At 50.2% G+C, this 23,160-nt stretch overlaps 1 protein-coding gene across 2 annotated transcripts in view; it reads right to left on the bottom strand.

Annotated features, from left to right (window-relative positions):
• Positions 1–23,160, bottom strand: part of RGP1 (RGP1 partner of RAB6A GEF complex) — a 163,934-nt gene that overhangs the window by 131,473 nt on the left and 9,301 nt on the right. The window contains exons 2-3 of one of the 2 annotated variants that reach the window (XM_085627712.1): positions 15,073–15,137; positions 6,178–6,388 (exon numbers count right to left, since the gene is read on the bottom strand). In XM_085627712.1, coding sequence (XP_085483838.1) covers positions 6,178–6,293 — 116 coding nt within the window. In that variant the 5' untranslated portion in view covers positions 6,294–6,388; positions 15,073–15,137. The remainder of the gene's footprint in view (positions 1–6,177; positions 6,389–15,072; positions 15,138–23,160) is intronic. The other variant, XM_085627710.1, reaches the window with a different exon arrangement.

The following is a 23,160-nucleotide window of genomic DNA, read 5'->3' as shown; positions in this document are numbered from 1 at the left end:
CTCCTGCAGAGGGCACATCCTCCTCATAAGCACGGCACAGCTCCCTCCTACAAAGGGCGCGTTCTCATCCTCACAAGCATGGCACAGCTCCCTCCTGCAGAGGGCACATCCTCCTCATAAGCACGGCACAGCTCACTCCTACAAAAGGTGCATCCTCACAAGCATGGCACAGCTCCCTCCGACAGAGGACGCGTCCTCCTCGCAAGCATGGCACAGCTCCCTCCTACAAAGGGCGCATCGGCATCCTCACAAGCACGGCATAGCTCCCTTCTGCAGACGGCTCATCCTCATCAGCACGGCACAGCTCCCTCCTACAAAGAGAACGTTCTCATCCTTACAAGCATGGCACAGCTCCCTCCTGCAGAGGGCGCATCGTCATAAGCACGGCATAGCTCCCTCCTGCAGAGGGCACATCCTTCTCATAAGCACGGCACAGCTCCCTCCTACAAAGGGAACGTTCTCACAAGCACGGTACACTCCCTCATACAAAGGGCATGTCTACATCCTCACAAGCATGGCACAGCTCCCTCCTGCAGAGGGCGCATCATCATAAGCACGGCACAGCTCCCTCCTACAGAGGGCGCGTCCTCACAAGCACGGCACAGCTCCCTCCTACAGATGGCGTGTCCTCATCCTCACAAGCACAGCACTGCTCCCTCCTACAGAGGGCACGTCGTCACAAGCACGGCACAGCTCCCTCCTATAGAGGGCACATCCTCCTCACAAGCACGGCACAGCTCCTTCCTACAGATGGCACGTCCTCATCCTCACAAGCACTGCACAGCTCCTTCCTACAAAGAAACCAGTCCCACACATGGAAGGAGTTCCTGAATACTGAATAGCACACCTCTTTCTTGTAACTGTATAGTCCTCTGCCTCGCGTAAATCTCTGCATGAATCATTAAAAGTACCCTCCTGCACAAATCACTGCCCACTGCCACACGTCTGCATGCCATAGCTCACTCCTAGAAAGGGTGCGTCCTCATCTTCACATAAACGGCACAGCTCCCTCCTACACAGGGCACATCTTCATCCTCACAAGCACGGCACAGCTCACTCCTACAAAAGGTGCATCCTCACAAGCATGGCACAGCTCCCTCCGACAGAGGACGTGTCCTCCTCGCAAGCATGGCACAGCTCCCTCCGACAGAGGACGTGTCCTCCTCGCAAGCATGGCACAGCTCCCTCCTACAAAGGGCGCATCTGCATCCTCACAAGCACGGCAAAGCTCCCTTCTGCAGACGGCTCATCCTCATAAGCCCAGCACAGCTCTCTCATATAAAGGGCATGTCTACATCCTCACAAGCATGGCACAGTTCCTTCCTGCAGAGGGCGCATCCTCATAAGCATGGCACAGCTCCCTCCGACAGAGAGCACATCCTCAGAAGTATGGCACAGCTCCCTCCGACAGAGGGTGCGTCCTCCTCACAAGCACGGAACTGCTCCCTCCTACAAAGTGCACGTCTACATCCGCACAAGCATGGCACAGTTCCCTCCTGCAGAGGGCGCATCCTCGTAAGCATGGCACAGCTACCTACGAGAAAGGGCGCGTCTGCATCCTCACAAGCATGGCACACCTCCCTGCTACAGAGGGCACGTCCTCATCTTCACAAGCATGGCACAGCTCCTTCTAACAGAGGGTGCGTCCTCATCCTCACAAGCAAGGCACACCTCCCTCCTACAAAAGGTGCGTCCTCTCAAGCAAGGCACAGCTCCCTTCTACAGCGGGTGCATCCGTTTCCTCACAAGCAGGGCCAGACTGGGAACCAAAACCGGACCTGGCAAAGTGCTTGGCCGCCCCCCCAGGGGTTGGGCGTGCGGCCGAGCGGTTTGCCAGGGCCAGTTCCAGAAGATTTTGTTACAGAGGCTGATATTGCAGCTATCCTGCAAAAGCAGCCCTGTAACAAAAACGGTCCCCAGGGGTCCAAAACCGGGCCCACCCTGGTGGCCCACTGGGGAAACACTGCGGCCAGTCCGGCCCTGCTCCCTCCGACAGAGGGCGCGCCCTCCTCCTCACAAGCACGGCACAGATCCCTCCTACAAATGGAGCGTCATCATCCTCAGAAGCACGGCACAGCTCCCTCCGATAGAGGGAACGTCCTCCTCCTCACAACCACGGCACAGCTCCCTCCTGCAGAGGGCACATCCTCATAAGCACGGCACAGCTCCCTCCGACAAAGGGCGCATCGGCATCCTCACAAGCACGGCATAGCTCCCTTCTGCAGACGGCTCATCCTCATCCTCACAAGCATGGCACAGCTCCCTCCTACAAAGGGCGCCTCTGCATCTTCACAAGCAAGGCACAGCTTTCTCCTACAGAGGACGCGTCCTCCTCACAAGCACGGCACAGGTCCCTCCTACAAAGGGATCATCTGCATCCTCACAAGCACGGCACAGCTCCCTCCTACAGAGGGCGCGTCCTCATCCTCATAAACATGGCACAGCTCCATACTACAAAAGATGCGTCCTCACAAGCATGCCACAGCTCACTCCTACAAAGGGCGCGTCCTCATCCTCACATACACGGCACAGCTCCCTCCTACAGAGGGCACGTCCTTATCCTTAAAAGCACAGCTCCCTCCGACAGAGGACGCGTCGTCATCCTCACAAGCATGGCACAGCTCCCTCCTACTGAGGGCGCGTCTGCATCCTCACAAGTACAGCACAGCTCCCTCCTACAGAGGGAGCATCCTGATCCTCAGACGCATGGCACAGCTGCGTACAGAGGGCGCGTCCTCATCCTCACAAGCATGGCACAGCTCCCTCCAACAGAGGGCGCGTCCTTATCCTCACAAGAATTGCACAGCTCCCTCCGACAGAGGGTGCGTCCTTGTTCTCACAAGCATGGCACAGGTCCCTCCTACAAAGGACCCATAATCATACTCACAAGGACGGCAAAGCTCCCTCCTACAAAGGCAAAAACAACAGTTGATGGACAGAATGCAGAACAATGTCATACATTCACCCCAGTTTGAACCCAGCCATATGCAAATCAGTCTTGACCCTGTGCTTCATGGGAACAGTCCAGCCCGAACTGCCAAGCCAGGTCCTCCCTGGACTGGAAACAAGCATCCTAGGACCGGTTTCGGGGTTTCACCCCTCTTCAGCCAGGATAGCTTGATTCCAGTGGCATGGAGAGCACGGGACCCACGTCTGGGCATACTCTTCCCACTCGGGGTGACAAATACAAAAACAACAGTTGATGGACAGAATGCAGAACAATGTCATACATTCACCCCAGTACGAAGACCTGGGCCTAAATCCATCGTTTTTTTATGAGGCACAGGGTCAGACTGATTTGCATATGGCCATGTCTGAATTGGGGTGGCGGAGTGAGCTAAAGAATGATGATGGATTCAACCCAGATCAGTTGACTGGGGGTGAGTGCTTGCAATGTTCAACACTCTGTCCATCATCCCCTTTGGTTTTCCCTCCTACAGAGGGCGCATCCTTATCCTCACAAGCACGGCAGAGATCCCTCCTACAAAGGGCATGTCTACATCCTCACAAGCACGGCACAGCTCCCTCCGGCAGAGGGCTCATTCTCACAAGCATGGCACAGCTCCCTCCGACAGAGGGCGCGTCATCATCCTCACAACCACAGCACAGCTCCCTCCGACAGAGGGCGCGTCCTCCTCACAAGCATGGCAAAGCTCCCTCCTATAGAGGGTGCATCCTCATCCTCACAAGCACGGCACAGCTCACTCCTACAAAAGGTGCATCCTCACAAGCATGGCACAGCTCCCTCCGACAGAGGACGCGTCCTCCTCGCAAGCATGGCACAGCTCCCTCCTACAAAGGCCGCATCGGCATCCTCACAAGCACGGCATAGCTCCCTTCTGCAGATGGCTCATCCTCATCCTCACAAGCACGGCACAGCTCCCTCCTACAAAGAGAACGTTCTCATCCTTACAAGCATGGCACAGCTCCCTCCTGCAGAGGGCGCATCGTCATAAGCACGGCATAGCTCCCTCCTGCAGAGGGCACATCCTTCTCATAAGCACGGCACAGCTCCCTCCTACAAAGGGAACGTTCTCACAAGCACGGTACAGCTCCCTCATACAAAGGGCATGTCTACATCCTCACAAGCATGGCACAGCTCCCTCCTGCAGAGGGCGCATCCTCATAAGCATGGCACAGCTCCCTCCTACATAGAGCACATCCTCATAAGCATGGCGCAGCTCCCTCCGACAGACTGTACATTCTCCTCACAAGCACGGAACTGCTCCCTCCTACAAAGGGCGCGTCTGCATCCTAACAAGCATGGCACGCCTCCCTCCTACAGAGGGCACGTCCTCATCCTCACAAGCATGGCACAGCTCCCTCTAACAGAGGGTGCGTCCTCATCCTCACAAGCATGGCACACCTCCCTCCTACAAAAGGTGCGTCCTCACAAGCAAGGCACAGCTCCCTTCTACAGAGGATGCGTCCTTTTCCTCATAAGCAGGGCCGGACTGGGAACCAAAACCGGCCCTGGCAAAGTGCTTGGCTGCCCCCCCCCCAGGGGTTGGGGGTGCGGCCGAGCTGTTTGCCAGGGCCAGTTCCAGAAGATTTTGTTACAGAGGCCGATATTGCAGCTATCCTGCAAAAGCAGCCCTGTAACAAAAACGGTCCCCAGGGATCCAAAACCGGGCCCCGCACTGGTGGCCCACTGGGGAAATGCCTGGTGCCTGCTACGGCCAGTCCGGCCCTGCTCACAAGCACGACACAGCTCCCTCCGACAGAGGGTGCGTCGTCCTCCTCACAAGCACGGCACAGCTCCCTCCGATAGAGGGCACGTCCTCCTCCTCACAACCACGGCACAGCTACCTCCTGCAGAGGGCGCATCCTAATAAGCACAGCACAGCTCCCTCCGACAAAGGGCGCATCCCCCTCACAAGCATGGCACAGCTCCCTCCTACAAAGGGCGCGTCTGCATCCTAACAAGCATGGCACACCTCCCTCCTACAGAGGGCGCGTCCTCATCCTCATAAACATGGCACAGCTCCATACTACAAAAGGTGCGTCCTCACAAGCATGCCACAGCTCACTCCTACAAAGGGCGCATCCTCATCCTCACATACACGGCACAGCTCCCTCGTACAGATGGTGCGTCCTCATCCTCACAAGCATGGCACAGCACCCTCCTACAGAGGGCACGTCCTTATCCTCACAAGCACGGCACAGCTCCCTCCTACAGAGGGCGCGTCTGCATCCTCACAAGCACAGCACAGCTCCCTCCTACAAAAGGTGCGTCATCACAAGCAAGGCACAGCTCCCTTCTACAAAGGGAGCATCATCATCCTCACAAGCAGGGCCGGACTGGGAAGCAAAACCGGCCCAGGCAAAGTGCTTGGCCGCCCTCCACCAGGGGTTGGGGGTGCGGCCGAGCTGTTTGCCAGGGCCAGTTCCAGAAGATTTAGTTACAGAGGCTGATATTGCAGCTATCCTGCAAAAGCAGCCCTGTAACAAAAACGGTCCCCAGGGGTCCAAAACCGGGCCCCACCCTGGTGGCCCACTGGGGAAACGCTGCGGCCAGTCCGGCCCTGCTCACAAGCACGACACAGCTCCCTCCGACAGAGAACGCGTCCTCTTCCTCACAAGCATGGCACAGCTCCCTCCTACAGAGGGCACGTCCTCATCCTCGCAAGCAAGGCTTGGCTCCCTCCTACAGAGGGCACGTCCTCGTCCTCATCCTCACAAGCAAGGCACAGCTCCCTTCTACAAAGGGCTCATCATCATCTTCACAAGCACGGCATAGCTCCCTCATGCAGGGAGTGCATCCTTATCCTCACACGCAGGGCCGGACTGGGAAGCAAAACCGGCCCAGGCAAAGTGTTTGGCCGCATGTCTGCATGGCAGCGCTCTCTCCAGCCTGGGGATGGTTTACAGAATTAACGCCTGCTGTCAGAGACTGGAAGTCCTTGCTTTTGTGTCTACGGAGTTCACTTCCTGGACACAAAATGTTCCATAATGTCCTAGACCTAATGTTTCAGGTCCCTCCTCATCCAGGATGAATATTACTTATTGCCAACTCCAGCTGTACAGTGAAGGACATCCAACCCGGGACGCTAAGTAGTGTTTGCGAACAGAAGCACCGCTCAGCCATCTGTGTCACAATGAGGAGGATCCAAGTTACCGAGCACAGCTAGAGAAAGCTATGGCCAACCACGAGCACGCAGAGCCGGCATACGCTACCTGGTTGCTGATGTTGAAAGTGACGACAAGGGATTAGTGAAGGTGACGACACATTCCAGAACTTCACCCGCCAGGAACACAGGCCCTCGGACCAACTTGGCCACCACCTCAATCATCGCAGGGTGGACGTGAGGCGACAGCGAGAGACCGTGGGTGGGTATTCACTCACATGGACATCCTGGATATAATCTTCCCACTTGCATACACATTCCTAGAAGACAATCACAAAGTCACTGTGAGCTGAGGGTGTGTATATCCTTACTGTGAAAACATATCATGCTATGAGAAGACCATCAAAGCCTGCTTGTTACACCTACACCCTATACGTGTACTCTAGTAGTACCAACAGTTTGCTATAATTCTCTGTCAAGACCGGAGGCTCCGTTTATGCTTCTGTCTTTACTCTTCAAAAACAGGAGCCAATCAAATTCAAAGTTTCAAAACACTCCATCACAGTCACCTGATCAAATAGAGACCCAGCCCTATATAACCCTCTTGTAGCAACCCTGCTTCCTCTATCTTTGCTGCTTTGCAGCCAGTTAAGTGCATTCTTCATATTTTTTCCATATTGAGGTTATTTGACGCATTGCTGTATTGTATGCTTTGTGACACCTAGTGGGCCCTTCCTGTTGCCCGTTGCAACTCTTTACATCTTTTGCAAGCTTTTCGCTCGTACTTCAGTGCAACCTCGCGTTGTTGTTGCATGTGTGTGCGCCAATCTCCTTGCAGTTCCGTCTGGTACAAGGTAGCGTTATTCCTCCCGGTGGGATGTCTTTCCGCCCTCGCCTTCATTGTGGCGTGGGAGAAGGTGAGAGAGGCCGGACAACTACAGTCGCCCAGTCATCTTTCTATTTCAATATCCAAGCAGTCAATGCTCATGCGCGACGGCCAAAACTTTTCCTACCACGATCGGAGGCTTAAACTGAACGCAGAGATGCGTGTTCAAGTCTCTGGTCTCTAGGCTCGACGTTCTCTCCCCGGTTTACGCCCTGTGGCTTCAAATATTGCCACAGGGCTGGAACATTTTTATAGACTTTGCCTAGAGTCATTGCAGGGCTTCCCTCCACTTGCTAAATTTTGGCAATAGCCCTCGTGGCTTGCTGGACTGCTTTGGGGTTTGCTTGCAGTAATTCCCCTGATTGCTCACTAGAGGCTTGGTTTTCCCTCCTCTGAAACTTTGGTCTTCTTTCCCTCCTGAGACATCTATTGCTCTGCAGTGCAGGCATTTGGAACATGGCTGAGTAGTAGGAGTAGGAATATTACTATGATGACCCGGCTGGGTCCTTGGAGCAAAACCTTGAGGTCGATAGCTCACTTTGTAAGCTTGTTTGCCTCATCGATTCTGGTCATCTTTTCAGCCCACCCCCTCCCCCCTTCATTATCATGCACTTCCGAGACTCAAGATTCAACATCTCCAGTAAGGGCTCAGCCACGCTTTTCCTTTCAGAGGAAACAAGGTCAGAGATGTCATGGTGATTAGATCACATGGAGTGGAGACCTGAAACGGCAGATCAATTTTTGGCTCAACTCCTAAGATTGTGATCGAGTTTTACGCCAGCCGTCGGGTTTCGGGAGCTCAATAAGGTCGTGTGTAGACATCAGGTCGCAGGAGGAACTGACCCTCCACATCAACTGCATAGAACTCCTGTAGGGTTAATTTATGATTCGCAGTCTTTCCCCAGAGGGGTTAGATTGCTGCATACTTCTTCATATGTACAAGATCTCTGTCAAGGATTTTTGGAATTTGTGTCTCTAGCATCGGATGTTGGTGGCGGCTGAATATTTACCAGGCCAGAGCAATGCTGTGACGGATTGGCAGTCCAGTCACCATTGAGATTTCAACGACTGGAGGCTCCAATCATCCGTATTCCACGCGCTGAATTGTCAATGGGGTCCTTGTTTAGTGGACCTTTTTGCATCTCGCCTCAACCGCCAGCTTCTGACTTTTTTCAGCTAGCGTCCAAATCTAGAAGCCCAAGTCACGGATGCTTTTCTTCAGGACTGGACTCCCAGTCTGTGCTATGCTTTTCCCCCCATTTTTGATAATCCTGAGGGCGTTGACGCAATTGCGCCACCAGCAAGCAGAGCTGCTGTTGGTGACTCCATTTTGGAGAGCGCAAGCATGGTTTCCAGTACTTCTGGAGTTGGCCTGTGCCCATCTGATTCCGATTCCGTTCCGCTGGAATCTCCTTCTGGATTCAGGGGGTGCTCCTCATCCATTGTCACAACACCGCTCTCTTGTAGCCTGGCAATTTTCAGGGACGGAAGGAGTATCCCAGGACTTTCACAGAAGGCTAATGATTTCAACAGTCTAGCTTGGTCCTCGAGCACTCACAAGCGCTACTCTTCCGCTTGGAAATGCTGAAGTGGCTATTGACGTGAACAGGGTGCAGATCCCATTGGTGCGGATTGCAGTTTGAGCATAAAGTTCTTGTCCTCTCTGGCTTCTGCAGGTTTGGCGTATAGGTCTGTTAACAATTGTAGGTTCGCAATTTCGTCAGGTCATTTACCTGTTGATGGTAAATAAGTGGGTGAACACCCCATAGTATGTAAATTGTTGAGAGGCATTTGTGTGGTCAGAACCCCTCTTCCTAAATATTCTGTTTTATGGGATGTTAACGTAGTCCTGCAGTTTTTGGAATCTTGGCAGTACAATAAAGATCTATTGAGAAAACAATTGTCAACCAAATTGACTACGCTCTTATGTCTCAACTTTTGTAAACGGGTGCCTGACGTACAGGCTATGGATCTCAAAGGGAGGATTTTTTCGCCAAAAGGGGGTTACTTTCTCGATTTCAAGTCACACAAATGTAATTCCTCACTGATTTCCTATCCGGCTTTTCAGGATCACCCTAACCTTTGTGTTGTGCAATGTTTAAAAGCTTATGAGGTTAGAATGTCTGAATGTTGTACTGATGCAAGGGGACAATTGTTGATTGCTTTGCAGAAGCCTTTTTTTCAGTGGTCTCGGCCACTCTTTCACAATGCGTGCGATGGCTTATGAGTGGGGCAGATATTAATACTCCCATGTATGGCACTCACTCTGCTGAAGGAGCAAGGGCCTCCAAGCCATTTGCTTTGGGCTCTAGTCTACCTAACCTTCTTAAGGTTACCAATTAGTCTGTGGAATCTACGTTTAAATAATTTTGCCGTGAACCTATTTTTGACGTTGATTCGGTGGTTGTGGCTCAACTTGGCTCCTGACATAGAATTCAAACTTTTCCAACGTTTGTGACAAGAATTTTCAATCCTATGAAGGACACGGTGTAGTATTTATCCGCATAGGACGGATTACATATTGTGATGGGTGCGATGCATATTTATATTGTTTTTCCTCCCTGATGACTCTGCACTGGAAATGTCATGTCTTGGAGTGAGGCCAGTATTTTATGACTTGATGTTTTACTTTCCTGCTAGACGGGTGATTAGCGAGTCGACAGCCTTTCGAAGCTGTGGAGGTTCCTCGATTGTTCTGGAGTCTGTTTCCGGAGGAGACACTCCTGAGTCTTCAAGAGATGACCGTCAGGCCCCATTGGACCGAGCTCCGATCCATGATCTCATGAGGGCAGGTGGTGATGTTTGATGCCGTCCTGCTGTTACAGGGTCTCAAACATTTGGTTGTGTCCTGGCGCCAATGGGTTTCGGACTGTCTAACTGTTCACTGGACTGGAGCAAAGGAAGCTGGGTTGCTACAAGAGGGTTATATAGGGTTTGGACTCTATCGTTGATCAGGTGACTGGGACGGAGTCATGGAAAATGTAGTGTTTTGAAACGAATGCATAATCGTTGCTTCCGTGTCCTTAACAGAATTGAAATTTCTTGCCACAAATGTTAGGAAAAAAATGTAATTCCTTGCTTCGCTGTTCATGTTGAGGCTCTGTTTGAATAAAGTCAATGTATTTGTGTTTACTGCTTCTTCTGAGAGGCTGGGCCATAAAATCACCACACTTTCAGCATAAAGATATTTTTCAATTTTAATCCTGGTCACCCCATCCCTCCCTTCTCAAGGCTTATAGGAATTTGTTTTGAAATAAAATCCATTAAACAGGCAGTTGTTTCTCTAACTCAATGCCAAAGGCAGTACTTCCATGACTCACAAGGTCCAATGTTCCAAGCCTCTTATACTGCAGAGAGACTGAGGACTAGAATTCTGTATTTAAAACACCATGACCTATATGTATTAACACATTTCCCCATTGATGCAAAATGGACAGAGCCAGTTGATATATCAGGGCCCATGTTTCTACATATAGGGGTCAGTAAATTAATCCCGTTGAAAGTGCAAGCTGAGCAAACTGTTTTTGCAACGTACAACTCACTTTTTTCTAGCCTGACTATATAGTCTCTCGAAAAACAACTGTCTTAATTACAGGATTTACACACAAGGTCAAGCAGTTAAAATAACTTGTTTTCTGCAAAAATAGGTACACTTAAGACATGGTTGTGTATGTAATCTCTCCTACATAGCAAAGTAGGCACTTAGCTTGCTCCTTCTAGAAGAGAATTGGAAATAGTCTTGCTGAAATTTAAGTTCAAACAATTCCAGTCTTGACAGCATCGACCGCTGTGGGTGAACTTCCTTCTAATAAGTACTTTACTCTCATGTGCGAGGATGTCGGTTAGGCACAACCACCTACAGATCAATACTGCAGACAACTAGTATAGCATAATTATATACTTTACGCAGTTATGGCTGTAAGCGTTTCCCTTAATAAAGGTTAACTCTCTTCAGATCCTTCACGGACCTAAAAAGAAATTCACTTTGGAATCAACCTTCCTCGCTTGAAGGTCTCCTAATTATAGGTCTTAGAAATGAACATACAAAAATGAATCAGTACCACAAGACATCATTGGACACAGCTCCTAAGCCAATAATTTAGAAATGGTTGTATATACTCCCAAACATGAATCAAAAACAGTATTTCACTTCCTAGTAATAAGTTGCATATCTCATTTACTAATCCAAGCATGTCTTTCAGACCACTGCTCAACTGAATATCAAATTGTGACAAAACGGTCACCGATATATAGATATTTTATCCATTATTTTTTTCAAATCTGTAATTATCGCAAATACAATTTTGGAGCTAAAGGTTAATACATAACTGAGAACTAATAGTTGTTTGGGCCACTCACTTCTCTTATAGCATTGGCACCTTCATCAGGACATTTATCTACTGCACCAGTGTGTCTTCACAGATATCTTTCGTGTGTACATATTTTTTCTCTCAAGTGTCAATAATGTACAACTAACTATCCTTAGTTTAATTACTTCAAAATGACAACTGGGCATTACTTTCAGGAAAATCAAAAAGTACTGTCAGTTTTTCTTAAGAAAATACTCTTGGACAAGCTCTAGACTTCCTATGTCAAGGTTCTCGTCCATCAGGTAATGCTAGTGCCTGCGCATTGGAACACAATGCTTTGAGCAACGATTTTTTTTTTAACACATCTTTGGAAAGGCTGAAATTGGCAGCATACTGCTCATATTCTTAGGCTCCATCAAAGCCACAAGGACAAGGCCCAGAAATTAGGATTACTTTTAATTACTATACAGGGGTGGTCGTTGTTGACCTGCACCAGCATACACAGCTTTGAGGGGAAGATTTTGCTGTTAGGTTACTCCAACTTTTCCATCAACCTTTTGGTGGGCAATTCTTTTGCAGGGTAAGAATGAGTCCATCAGCAAATAGGAGACTGGTTTAACTTTTATGAACTGTATGATATCAAAGTGACTGAACAATGAGAAAAGGATCAAGGAAAACTGAACAAATGTTGGAGCGGAAAGGAGTAAGTCAACAAATTAAAACAAGCATTGGCAAAGCCATAGGTCTCCCCTTAAACAAGCGAGCCTGCACCAATGGCAAGTCCACCTTCGCCCGTGCATGCCTAGACCGCGCCCAGCACCAGGAACTCAAGCTCCTGGCCTACCGACTGGTACGATGCCGCCATCCTCCGCACACTGAAAACCATATGACCCAGCAAACAGTGCTAACACGTTACACCACACTCTAAGGTAGGACTGTTCTCCTGCCCCAGACGCACCTTTACCTACACCAGCATGACCATGGTCTGGTCAAAATGTACCACACCGACCTCTCACCACACCAAAAGCAATCCACAGACTCCACCGTCCTCAACACGCGCTCTTTGCAGTAGCATTCCACCGAGTTATGAGACCTCGTCGCCACCCTTGCACCTGACATCATCTTCCTCACTGAGACCTTCCTCAACCCCGCATCTTCCCAAGACATCGCCACAGCGATCCCCGATATAAAATCACTTACCAGGACTGCACCAACAACCCAGGAGGAGGAACAGCCATCATCCACAAAGAGACCATACAATGCACCACCACCACCGACAACACCACCACCCTCACGGAACACCTCAACTTCAAGTTCCACACTGACAAGAAAACAACCATCAGAGGTACCCTTGCATACTTACCCCTGGGCACGCGCTCCAGCTTCTGCCGTGCCATTGCCGACTTCACGGCACCTCTAGCCCTGGACTCCAAGGCCTACATCTTCCTCTGTGACCTGAACTTCCACACTGATGACCCCAATGACAACACCACACACCTCTTAAGACAGTATGAGCAGCCTCGGACTGACCCAGATTGTCCGCAAACTCAAGCACACTGCGGGACATATACCGGACCCCATATTTACCTCCAGCAACCGACACCCTGAATACCTCCAACCCAGTTGCTGACACTAACCTGGAACAGGGATTTAAGAACTACAACGCCTGGATTACTAACTGCACAGACAGCATCACCCCCATCAAGAGCAACATTCAAAGAAGATCCTTCAAAATTTGCTAGCTGGTCACATGTCAGCCCCTGGTAAGTGGTACCACAGGTACCCAGGGCACTGTGACCAGAGAAGGACTCTAAGGGCTGCAGCACATTTTGTGTCACCCTCAGAGGCCCTGTACCACACTCACACACTGCCTTGGCAGCCTGAGTGCCATGGTGCAGATCAAAGTGAAGAGTCGACATGGCACACATCCCTGATGTTGCCCGTGATCGTAAAGACGCGGAAGTAGCTGCCCGGGAACGCTGATCGTCGGACTTAATCAGCCACGAGCAAATCTTACCCGGAGCAGTAAAAGAATCCCTTACAGCCCACAACCTTTTACCCAAAGGAACCAAGTGAATAACACGGAGGTGTGCGGCGAGGGTCAGAAAGGACGTCCCATGCCCACCCACACGAACAACTCCAAAAGCTCAGGGAAGCGTGAGAAATTGAAAACACTCCCGCAGGAGTGCAGCTAAATAAATAAGCAAGCCTAGTGCGTTTTCGCACAGGCAATCATTCCTGGATAAGGAGATACCATTACTTATAGTCCTGAAGAAGGAGGCCATAAACAACGAATAGCCTCCGAAACGAGTCAACGCAATACTTTTGTGTTAAATTTGGAAGGGGCACACAAACCTTTGTCAAATAAGGAAGTGAATCCTTATTCAATTGTTGCCCACAAGGTTTCTGAATTAACTGTCTCATGACAAAATATATTGTCTTTTTAATCTCCTTGTTGGTCTTCTTTTGTCTTGTTTAGTATTATCTATTCAATTGTTTTTTAAAATTTGTTGCTTTTTTATTAAAAACCAAATGCATTTTTTATAATGATTATATTGTGGTAAAAGAAATCTTGTGATGCAAATAAACCGTTTGCTTTTATATAAATTGACGTTCTTTTGTATTGAAGTGTTCCATGAAAAGGAGTGATTTGTGAATACCAGATTTTGGTAGCTTGAATGAATAGAATGTGTGAATGAATTAACAAATATCCTATCCAAAAAGGAAAACAAATGTTTTACTTTATAACACATCCCTGTGTGCCATGCCCACAAACCACTGCCCTGGCATACATCAGTCACCCCTCTAGCTGGGTGCCCTATGCCAGTGGTGAGGGTACAAGTGCATGAGCCCTGTACCCCTACAGTGCCCAAGTCCATTCCTGGACACTGTAAGTGCAGTGCTACCATTAAGAGTATATGGTGCTAGGAGTTTGTCATTACGAACACCACAGCACCATAATGGCTACACTGAAGACTAGGACGTTTGGTATCAAACTTCTCAGACTATACACACATAAGAGAATAGGGGGTCTAACGGCAGGCAGCACAAAAGATAAAGAAGGAGTAAGGTGTGTAGAATCAATCAGGCCCGTACGTTATCAGAGCAGAACATGGATTACCATCAACCTTGCTCATCCAATGAGATAGATAGTGAGAGCAGAAAAACCTCTCATGATCGTTTATATCATCTGGTATCCAACTAAGACAGAGGTATGTCTCTCGATCATAGAGACTGCCTCACTAGTTAGAGGCTCTATTGCTCCCTTGGGCTGATGGAAATGCGTCAAGAAGACACGTGAAAAACTGTGGCATCCAAACAAAGTAAAGTGCAGTGCAAAAGAGACTGTGAAATCTAAAAAAGGTTGTGTGAAGAGTGCGATGTAATACAATTCACTCCACACACCTTAATTAAAAAGGTGTGACAAAGTTATAAGCAGTGCTGACTAGTCGCTGCTAGATAAGGGTCGACATGTTTCAGCCTTCAAGGGATTTGGGCCCGCGGCTTTCTTCAGGACCTTTGTACTTCAAAATTATGCTACTGCATTCAGTTAGTACATTTCCAATAGTGCAAAGTGCCCCCACTTATAGGAAAAATGTGAAACTAAACAAACAAACAGAAAAGGTAGTAATAAATACGACCTCAAGTTGTCCTAATCCTCTATATCACAGGGTGCAAGCATCACCTATGGAAACAGGACAATTAACACACATAGTCCAACTCAAAACATCAACAGTACTGTCTACAAACAGGTAAATTAAATAAGTGTGCCTGGTCATTGCTGTGAAAAAATCTACGCAATGCTTACCCAGCGTGATCAGGGATTGCACCTCACCTACCCTGGAACCTGGCTCAGGTTAAGGAGGCCCCGCTCTAGATCGTGGGTGACAAAAACAGAAAATGTTCTTAAACCTGAGAGAGCCAAAGTCAGTCCCAGTGACTATCTCACGTTAAATTAGGCGCAAAATGCTTTCGCTCTTTGTTAATATGCTCTCCCCCTCAGTGAAAAACCCATACCAAATTACCAACTCTCAGAATGGTACCATTAAAAATACCCAAAAACATGGTTTAGCGATTTTAAATGCCCTGGACTGGCATTTAAATCAAGATCAAACTTGCTGTCACGGACATCTCTTAATCATCGTGATCAAGCGGGTCACTGTCAGTCTACCATATTTTACTCATCAAAGCCCCTGTTGTTACGAGTACAAGTGCCATATGAGAACGTCCCAGCCGAGTGTGCTAAATGCATAGACAAACAAAAAATCTAATCATCGGCCCTTACCTGTCCGTCGTTGCCCCAGGATTTCCCGAGCAGGGTGGGAGGCAGCGTTCAGGACCAGGAAGTGCGCTTAAATAATGTGAGTCGAATGTCCAAAAGGCAAGCCTCACGCTGCGTGACCTTGCAATTCAGCGCGCGCCGTAAATAGTTGCAGGACTACAAAAAGGTTACGCGCCTCATGGGAAATGTAGTGACGATTCAAATTTAACAGGTTACAAGCGCAACCGCAAAATGCATACGCGGTTCCAGAAAGCGTACAGTACGATGTTTATCAAGTGCCCAGGCACAAGGCTGCTGCACTAATGTCTCCTTTAAACCATTGTAAGTAATTACATTAAAGAAATTGATTTCAAACTGACAAGGAAGTAACATGTGTAACGCTACGAAGCCTAGCCGTCACAGGCACGCGGCGTTAAAAAGGACTCCTACATGATAGATACCTCCTGGGAGATGTGGTTTGTTTAATACCTTGTCGACCAGCACCAGTGTGCATTGGAAAATTACATACTTGCAAGCCACGTACAGTGCAATGTTAATTCAACATAGCCAGGCACATAGCAGCTGTATAGCATTATGCCTCATAAACCACACTAGTGGTTCCAAGCATAAACTGTTGTCATGGGTAGCACAGTATCTATACTGTATCTATTAATCACTGCAGTAGCTTTTTCGGGTGTAATCTCGTGATCTATTATACGGTTATATTCTATGAGACTAATAGTATATAACAGGGATTTTTTATTTAGTTTTTCTGATTATAAAGTTTTTTTTTTTTTTAAATCTTTTTTGGTTTTCCAGCTTATAATCCTGTGTTATACCCTCTAAGTGCTGAGAGTCAAAAAAGTAAGATGTTAAGTTAAGTTCAACATCATAAATTGCGTTTGTGAACTACATGTGCTGTCATCACTGGCCCAGAACACAGCAATAATTAAGGAATATTAAACTCATAGTTGAGATAAACTAATACCTCTAACTAGATGCTGGTCCAGGGAATATCATCATTTAATCCCAAAGTGTCACAACGGAGTCTGTGGACCCATCTCTGCTCTCTAATGAACAGATATCTGGAGACATCACTAATGTGTTGTGGGATCTTCGGTTTCTCCAGTACTGTCCGATGGAACTCATCTACAGTGTGATTGAACTCTGAAAAATGCCTAGTGAGTCTCGTGTTCAACTTGCGGCACCTGAAAGTGCTCTTATGCTCTAACATACGTAGCCTCACCTTGCGAGTGGTCATACCCACATACCTAGTTTGGCAGGGGCATGTGAGTAGATAGATGACATTACTACTGTTGCAATTAGTAAAGTGGGTCTGAATCCAAGGTCTATTGGCCCCTATATCTACTGACGAAGTGTGAGTAGTTTGTGGGCAAACCGAGCACCCCCCGCACGGGTGGTGTCCGGTCACAGCCGGTAGATCCCATAAAGTGCCCAGTGATCTAGTAGGCCCAACCGGTGGTCGTGTATGGACCAGTCGGTCCTTTATGTTGCCTGATCTTTTAAAAGCAAAAAGCGGCATCGCAATCTTCTCGTTGCAACTATTTAAAATCCGCCAATGTTTTTTGATGCTTTTCTTGATGTCATTAGATAATGTACTAAAAGTGCTGACCAACGTCAGGCGCTCCAGAGGTGGCTTAGGTGCAGGTGGTTCCAACAAGGCTTCACGATTGTTGTGCGAAGCTCTTTTGAGGGACCGTTTGACCAGCTTGCGTGGGTAGTGTCTCTCCATAAGTTGCTCAGTTAGAAGGCTGGAATGTTTAGCAAAATCCTCTGTTGTCGAGCAGTTCCTCCGCACCCTAAGGAACTGGCCATAAGGCAAATTGTCCCTTAAGGCCTTAGGGTGCTGACTGTCATATCGCAAGAGCGAATTGCGTGCCATGGGCTTACGATATAATTCGCTTTCCAAGCCCTCTGGTGTTACAAAAATGGGTAAGTCCAGAAAAGCCAAACGCCTCTTGTTCAACTCAACCGTGAATTTCAGGTAATCATTTCGTGTATTTAACCACTGATGAAAGTGGCCAATAGACTGTTGGTCTCCCCTCCAAACCGCCAACACATCATCAATATACCGCTTCCATAAGCGGATTGATGAAAGGAAAGGGTTGGTGGGGACCAGGACATGCTCTTGCTCGAACGCATGGACATACAAATTCGCCAAGCTGGGCGCGAAAACACTGCCCATGCTGGTCCCTGACGTCTGCAGATAGATGGTATTCTCAAACTTAAAGAAATTCTCTTTCATCGCCATTCTGGCTAAGGCCATGATGAAGGGTACAGGTGTAATGGACTGCAAATCAGTCGCCTCTAGAATGGAACATATTGTGTCCAGCGTTTCATCTTGGGGAATAGATGTATATAGAGATTCGACATCGAAGGAGACTAAAAAGTCTCGCTCCAGGTCGAATTCTACCGAGGGAAGCAGTCGCAGGACATCTTTAGTATCCTGCAGATACGTCGGCATCTTCTGGACAATGGGTCTTAAAAAGTAGTCCACAAAAGTTGACAAAGGCTCTGCTCTGATAACGTACGGGCCTGATTGATTCTACACACCTTACTCCTTCTTTATCTTTTGTGCTGTCTGCCGTTAGACCCACTATTCTCTTATGTGTGTATAGTCTAGATATGGGGATTAGAATTTGGGCAGGTCTATAAATATTTTTCCCTTGACATCATTCTTTGGAATCTAACACACCAGAGAGAAAAGCGAGCATGGGTCGAACCCTTTCGGTTCAGACTAAGCATCTTAGAACTTAACCTTTAGGTCCCCCCCCCCGTGAGACACAATAAATGCACAAAAGTTGTGGGATCTCAGCATTAAAAGAAATGCCATAAAGCCAATTGCAAGAAATAAGCTGTACTTTGCAGTTATGCAAACTCAGCTGGGGCAAGCCGCTATACAATACCGACACTCTGTTAAACAATGGGCAATGTGATGAATAATTATGAATAATAAAGATTCTGACAGCAGTGCAACCGTATTTAGATGGCAACATTGAATTCCATAAAGTGAAAACACTAAGCCCATGATTGGTGAGATGTTACGCAACAAGGTCTGGCCACTCCCCTGTTGTTCAACGCGGTAACTCGACTTGATCGAAGCTCCACCAGCCTACTCATTGCACCGTATGGCCATACAACTACACCCCCACCAGCAGACTCATGGATCGACAGCCCCATTCCCTCCAGAGGCCCCGGCACCACTAAGGAGCCAGAGCAGGTGCCTGGGACCTGGGGCAGACAGTAGTGGGTGTGTGTCTTTGGGCGTCCTATCATTCCTTGGAGTGACTATTCCTGTAACCTCACCATTGCTGTCAGATCCTGGGGGACTGGTGTCCTCTTCCTTGCTATTGATAGTCGTGTCATTGTTTAGATCCGCTATGAGGGCCCCGGGAGCTCGTGTACTGCATATTTTGTGGGCTAAACGTATCAGTCTGGAACGTGGGTGGTGTCGAGCTTGGGAAGATTATAGCACCGAATTGGGAAGAAGCCGGCATTGTACGGGTTTGCACGATATGACAACCTCCCAGTCTTATATCTAGTAGTTTGCTTCCTGGTAAGTAACCCATCGGCCTCCTCGACCAGCAGATTAGTATAACCCAGTGCAGGAATGTCCAGGATGGCCAGCATTAGAGAGAGTGCCTGTGTGTGATGGGGGAGGTGCAAACGCCTTGCTTGTGGGTCCTGAGGCAGAATCGTGGGTCGGGGACACCTTGAAGATGGCCCAACGTGCTAACAGTGCCTCTCTGGCAGCTTTCCCCTGCCGTATGTTTTTTGTCTGAACGTGCTCCTTGTGTGTTTCATTATGTTGGTGTTGGAGGTTCCCCCCTATGGCAAGGGGGAATGCATGCATCTTACTGTGTGTGCGCCATTCACTGCAAAATGTATCCCGCTTTTAGGCCAGCGTGGGGAACATAGTTTGCATATGGTTTAAAGGCAACTCCATGATGGGTTGAGAACTTTTAGGAAATAGTGCACTTCTAACGTAATGTCTTTTCAACAAACTTAAATACTACTCTGAAACGTGGAGAAAATATGTACAAGGGATTATGTCAGCAATAACTACTTTTACTATGAGCTCTGTTCGGCAAGGATACATCAAACAAACGTAGTACCTAAAACACATTTGGAAGATAACCTGTAAGAGAGTGCCTTGGTTAACTAAAAAACACATTATGAAATGGGGAGCCGCTCGGAATCTGTCTTGGTCCACGAACTTTGTTACCAGCATTCAACTCACCGGAGGTATCTGTTGGGCGGAGAAGTGCGGGAGTGGTGACTTTCTTCTTCCACACGGGTCCCCGGGACTGCGAGTACCAGCAGCCCTACTGCCTTGCTGATTATTTGCTGCAGCTGCTGGCTCTTCCCGGCCCCTCCCTCCCACTATAAAGCGCCTCGCGGCCCCCGCTTCGCGGGAGCCGCTCGGAATCTGTCTTGGTCCACGAACTTTGTTACCAGCATTCAACTCACCGGAGGTATCTGTTGGGCGGAGAAGTGCGGGAGTGGTGACTTTCTTCTTCCACACGGGTCCCCGGGACTGCGAGTACCAGCAGCCCTACTGCCTTGCTGATTATTTGCTGCAGCTGCTGGCTCTTCCCGGCCCCTCCCTCCCACTATAAAGCGCCTCGCGGCCCCCGCTTCGCGGGAGCCGCTCGGAATCTGTCTTGGTCCACGAACTTTGTTACCAGCATTCAACTCACCGGAGGTATCTGTTGGGCGGAGAACTGCGGGAGTGGTGACTTTCTTCTTCCACACGGGTCCCCGGGACTGCGAGTACCAGCAGCCCTACTGCCTTGCTGATTATTTGCTGCAGCTGCTGGCTCTTCCCGGCCCCTCCCTCCCACTATAAAGCGCCTCGCGGCCCCCGCTTCGCGGGAGCCGCTCGGAATCTGTCTTGGTCCACGAACTTTGTTACCAGCATTCAACTCACCGGAGGTATCTGTTGGGCGGAGAAGTGCGGGAGTGGTGACTTTCTTCTTCCACACGGGTCCCCGGGACTGCGAGTACCAGCAGCCCTACTGCCTTGCTGATTATTTGCTGCAGCTGCTGGCTCTTCCCGGCCCCTCCCTCCCACTATAAAGCGCCTCGCGGCCCCCGCTTCGCAGGAGCCGCTCGGAATCTGTCTTGGTCCACGAACTTTGTTACCAGCATTCAACTCACCGGAGGTATCTGTTGGGCGGAGAAGTGCGGGAGTGGTGACTTTCTTCTTCCACACGGGTCCCCGGGACTGCGAGTACCAGCAGCCCTACTGCCTTGCTGATTATTTGCTGCAGCTGCTGGCTCTTCCCGGCCCCTCCCTCCCACTATAAAGCGCCTCGCGGCCCCCGCTTCGCGGGAGCCGCTCGGAATCTGTCTTGGTCCACGAACTTTGTTACCAGCATTCAACTCACCGGAGGTATCTGTTGGGCGGAGAAGTGCGGGAGTGGTGACTTTCTTCTTCCACACGGGTCCCCGGGACTGCGAGTACCAGCAGCCCTACTGCCTTGCTGATTATTTGCTGCAGCTGCTGGCTCTTCCCGGCCCCTCCCTCCCACTATAAAGCGCCTCGCGGCCCCCGCTTTGCGGGAGCCGCTCGGAATCTGTCTTGGTCCACGAACTTTGTTACCAGCATTCAACTCACCGGAGGTATCTGTTGGGCGGAGAAGTGCGGGAGTGGTGACTTTCTTCTTCCACACGGGTCCCCGGGACTGCGAGTACCAGCAGCCCTACTGCCTTGCTGATTATTTGCTGCAGCTGCTGGCTCTTCCCGGCCCCTCCCTCCCACTATAAAGCGCCTCGCGGCCCCCGCTTCGCGGGAGCCGCTCGGAATCTGTCTTGGTCCACGAACTTTGTTACCAGCATTCAACTCACCGGAGGTATCTGTTGGGCGGAGAAGTGCGGGAGTGGTGACTTTCTTCTTCCACACGGGTCCCCGGGACTGCGAGTACCAGCAGCCCTACTGCCTTGCTGATTATTTGCTGCAGCTGCTGGCTCTTCCCGGCCCCTCCCTCCCACTATAAAGCGCCTCGCGGCCCCAGCTTCGCGGGAGCCGCTCGGAATCTGTCTTGGTCCACGAACTTTGTTACCAGCATTCAACTCACCGGAGGTATCTGTTGGGCGGAGAAGTGCGGGAGTGGTGACTTTCTTCTTCCACACGGGTCCCCGGGACTGCGAGTACCAGCAGCCCTACTGCCTTGCTGATTATTTGCTGCAGCTGCTGGCTCTTCCCGGCCCCTCCCTCCCACTATAAAGCGCCTCGCGGCCCCCGCTTCGCGGGAGCCGCTCGGAATCTGTCTTGGTCCACGAACTTTGTTACCAGCATTCAACTCACCGGAGGTATCTGTTGGGCGGAGAAGTGCGGGAGTGGTGACTTTCTTCTTCCACACGGGTCCCCGGGACTGCGAGTACCAGCAGCCCTACTGCCTTGCTGATTATTTGCTGCAGCTGCTGGCTCTTCCCGGCCCCTCCCTCCCACTATAAAGCGCCTCGCGGCCCCCGCTTCGCGGGAGCCGCTCGGAATCTGTCTTGGTCCACGAACTTTGTTACCAGCATTCAACTCACCGGAGGTATCTGTTGGGCGGAGAAGTGCGGGAGTGGTGACTTTCTTCTTCCACACGGGTCCCCGGGACTGCGAGTACCAGCAGCCCTACTGCCTTGCTGATTATTTGCTGCAGCTGCTGGCTCTTCCCGGCCCCTCCCTCCCACTATAAAGCGCCTCGCGGCCCCCGCTTCGCGGGAGCCGCTCGGAATCTGTCTTGGTCCACGAACTTTGTTACCAGCATTCAACTCACCGGAGGTATCTGTTGGGCGGAGAACTGCGGGAGTGGTGACTTTCTTCTTCCACACGGGTCCCCGGGACTGCGAGTACCAGCAGCCCTACTGCCTTGCTGATTATTTGCTGCAGCTGCTGGCTCTTCCCGGCCCCTCCCTCCCACTATAAAGCGCCTCGCGGCCCCCGCTTCGCGGGAGCCGCTCGGAATCTGTCTTGGTCCACGAACTTTGTTACCAGCATTCAACTCACCGGAGGTATCTGTTGGGCGGAGAAGTGCGGGAGTGGTGACTTTCTTCTTCCACACGGGTCCCCGGGACTGCGAGTACCAGCAGCCCTACTGCCTTGCTGATTATTTGCTGCAGCTGCTGGCTCTTCCCGGCCCCTCCCTCCCACTATAAAGCGCCTCGCGGCCCCCGCTTCGCGGGAGCCGCTCGGAATCTGTCTTGGTCCACGAACTTTGTTACCAGCATTCAACTCACCGGAGGTATCTGTTGGGCGGAGAAGTGCGGGAGTGGTGACTTTCTTCTTCCACACGGGTCCCCGGGACTGCGAGTACCAGCAGCCCTACTGCCTTGCTGATTATTTGCTGCAGCTGCTGGCTCTTCCCGGCCCCTCCCTCCCACTATAAAGCGCCTCGCGGCCCCCGCTTCGCGGGAGCCGCTCGGAATCTGTCTTGGTCCACGAACTTTGTTACCAGCATTCAACTCACCGGAGGTATCTGTTGGGCGGAGAAGTGCGGGAGTGGTGACTTTCTTCTTCCACACGGGTCCCCGGGACTGCGAGTACCAGCAGCCCTACTGCCTTGCTGATTATTTGCTGCAGCTGCTGGCTCTTCCCGGCCCCTCCCTCCCACTATAAAGCGC

The sequence above is a fragment of the Triturus cristatus genome, chromosome 2_1 (assembly GCF_964204655.1).
Source record: "Triturus cristatus chromosome 2_1, aTriCri1.1, whole genome shotgun sequence".
In the NCBI taxonomy this organism is placed as follows: Eukaryota; Metazoa; Chordata; class Amphibia; order Caudata; family Salamandridae; genus Triturus; species Triturus cristatus.
This window is presented reverse-complemented; position numbering and strand designations above follow the sequence as displayed.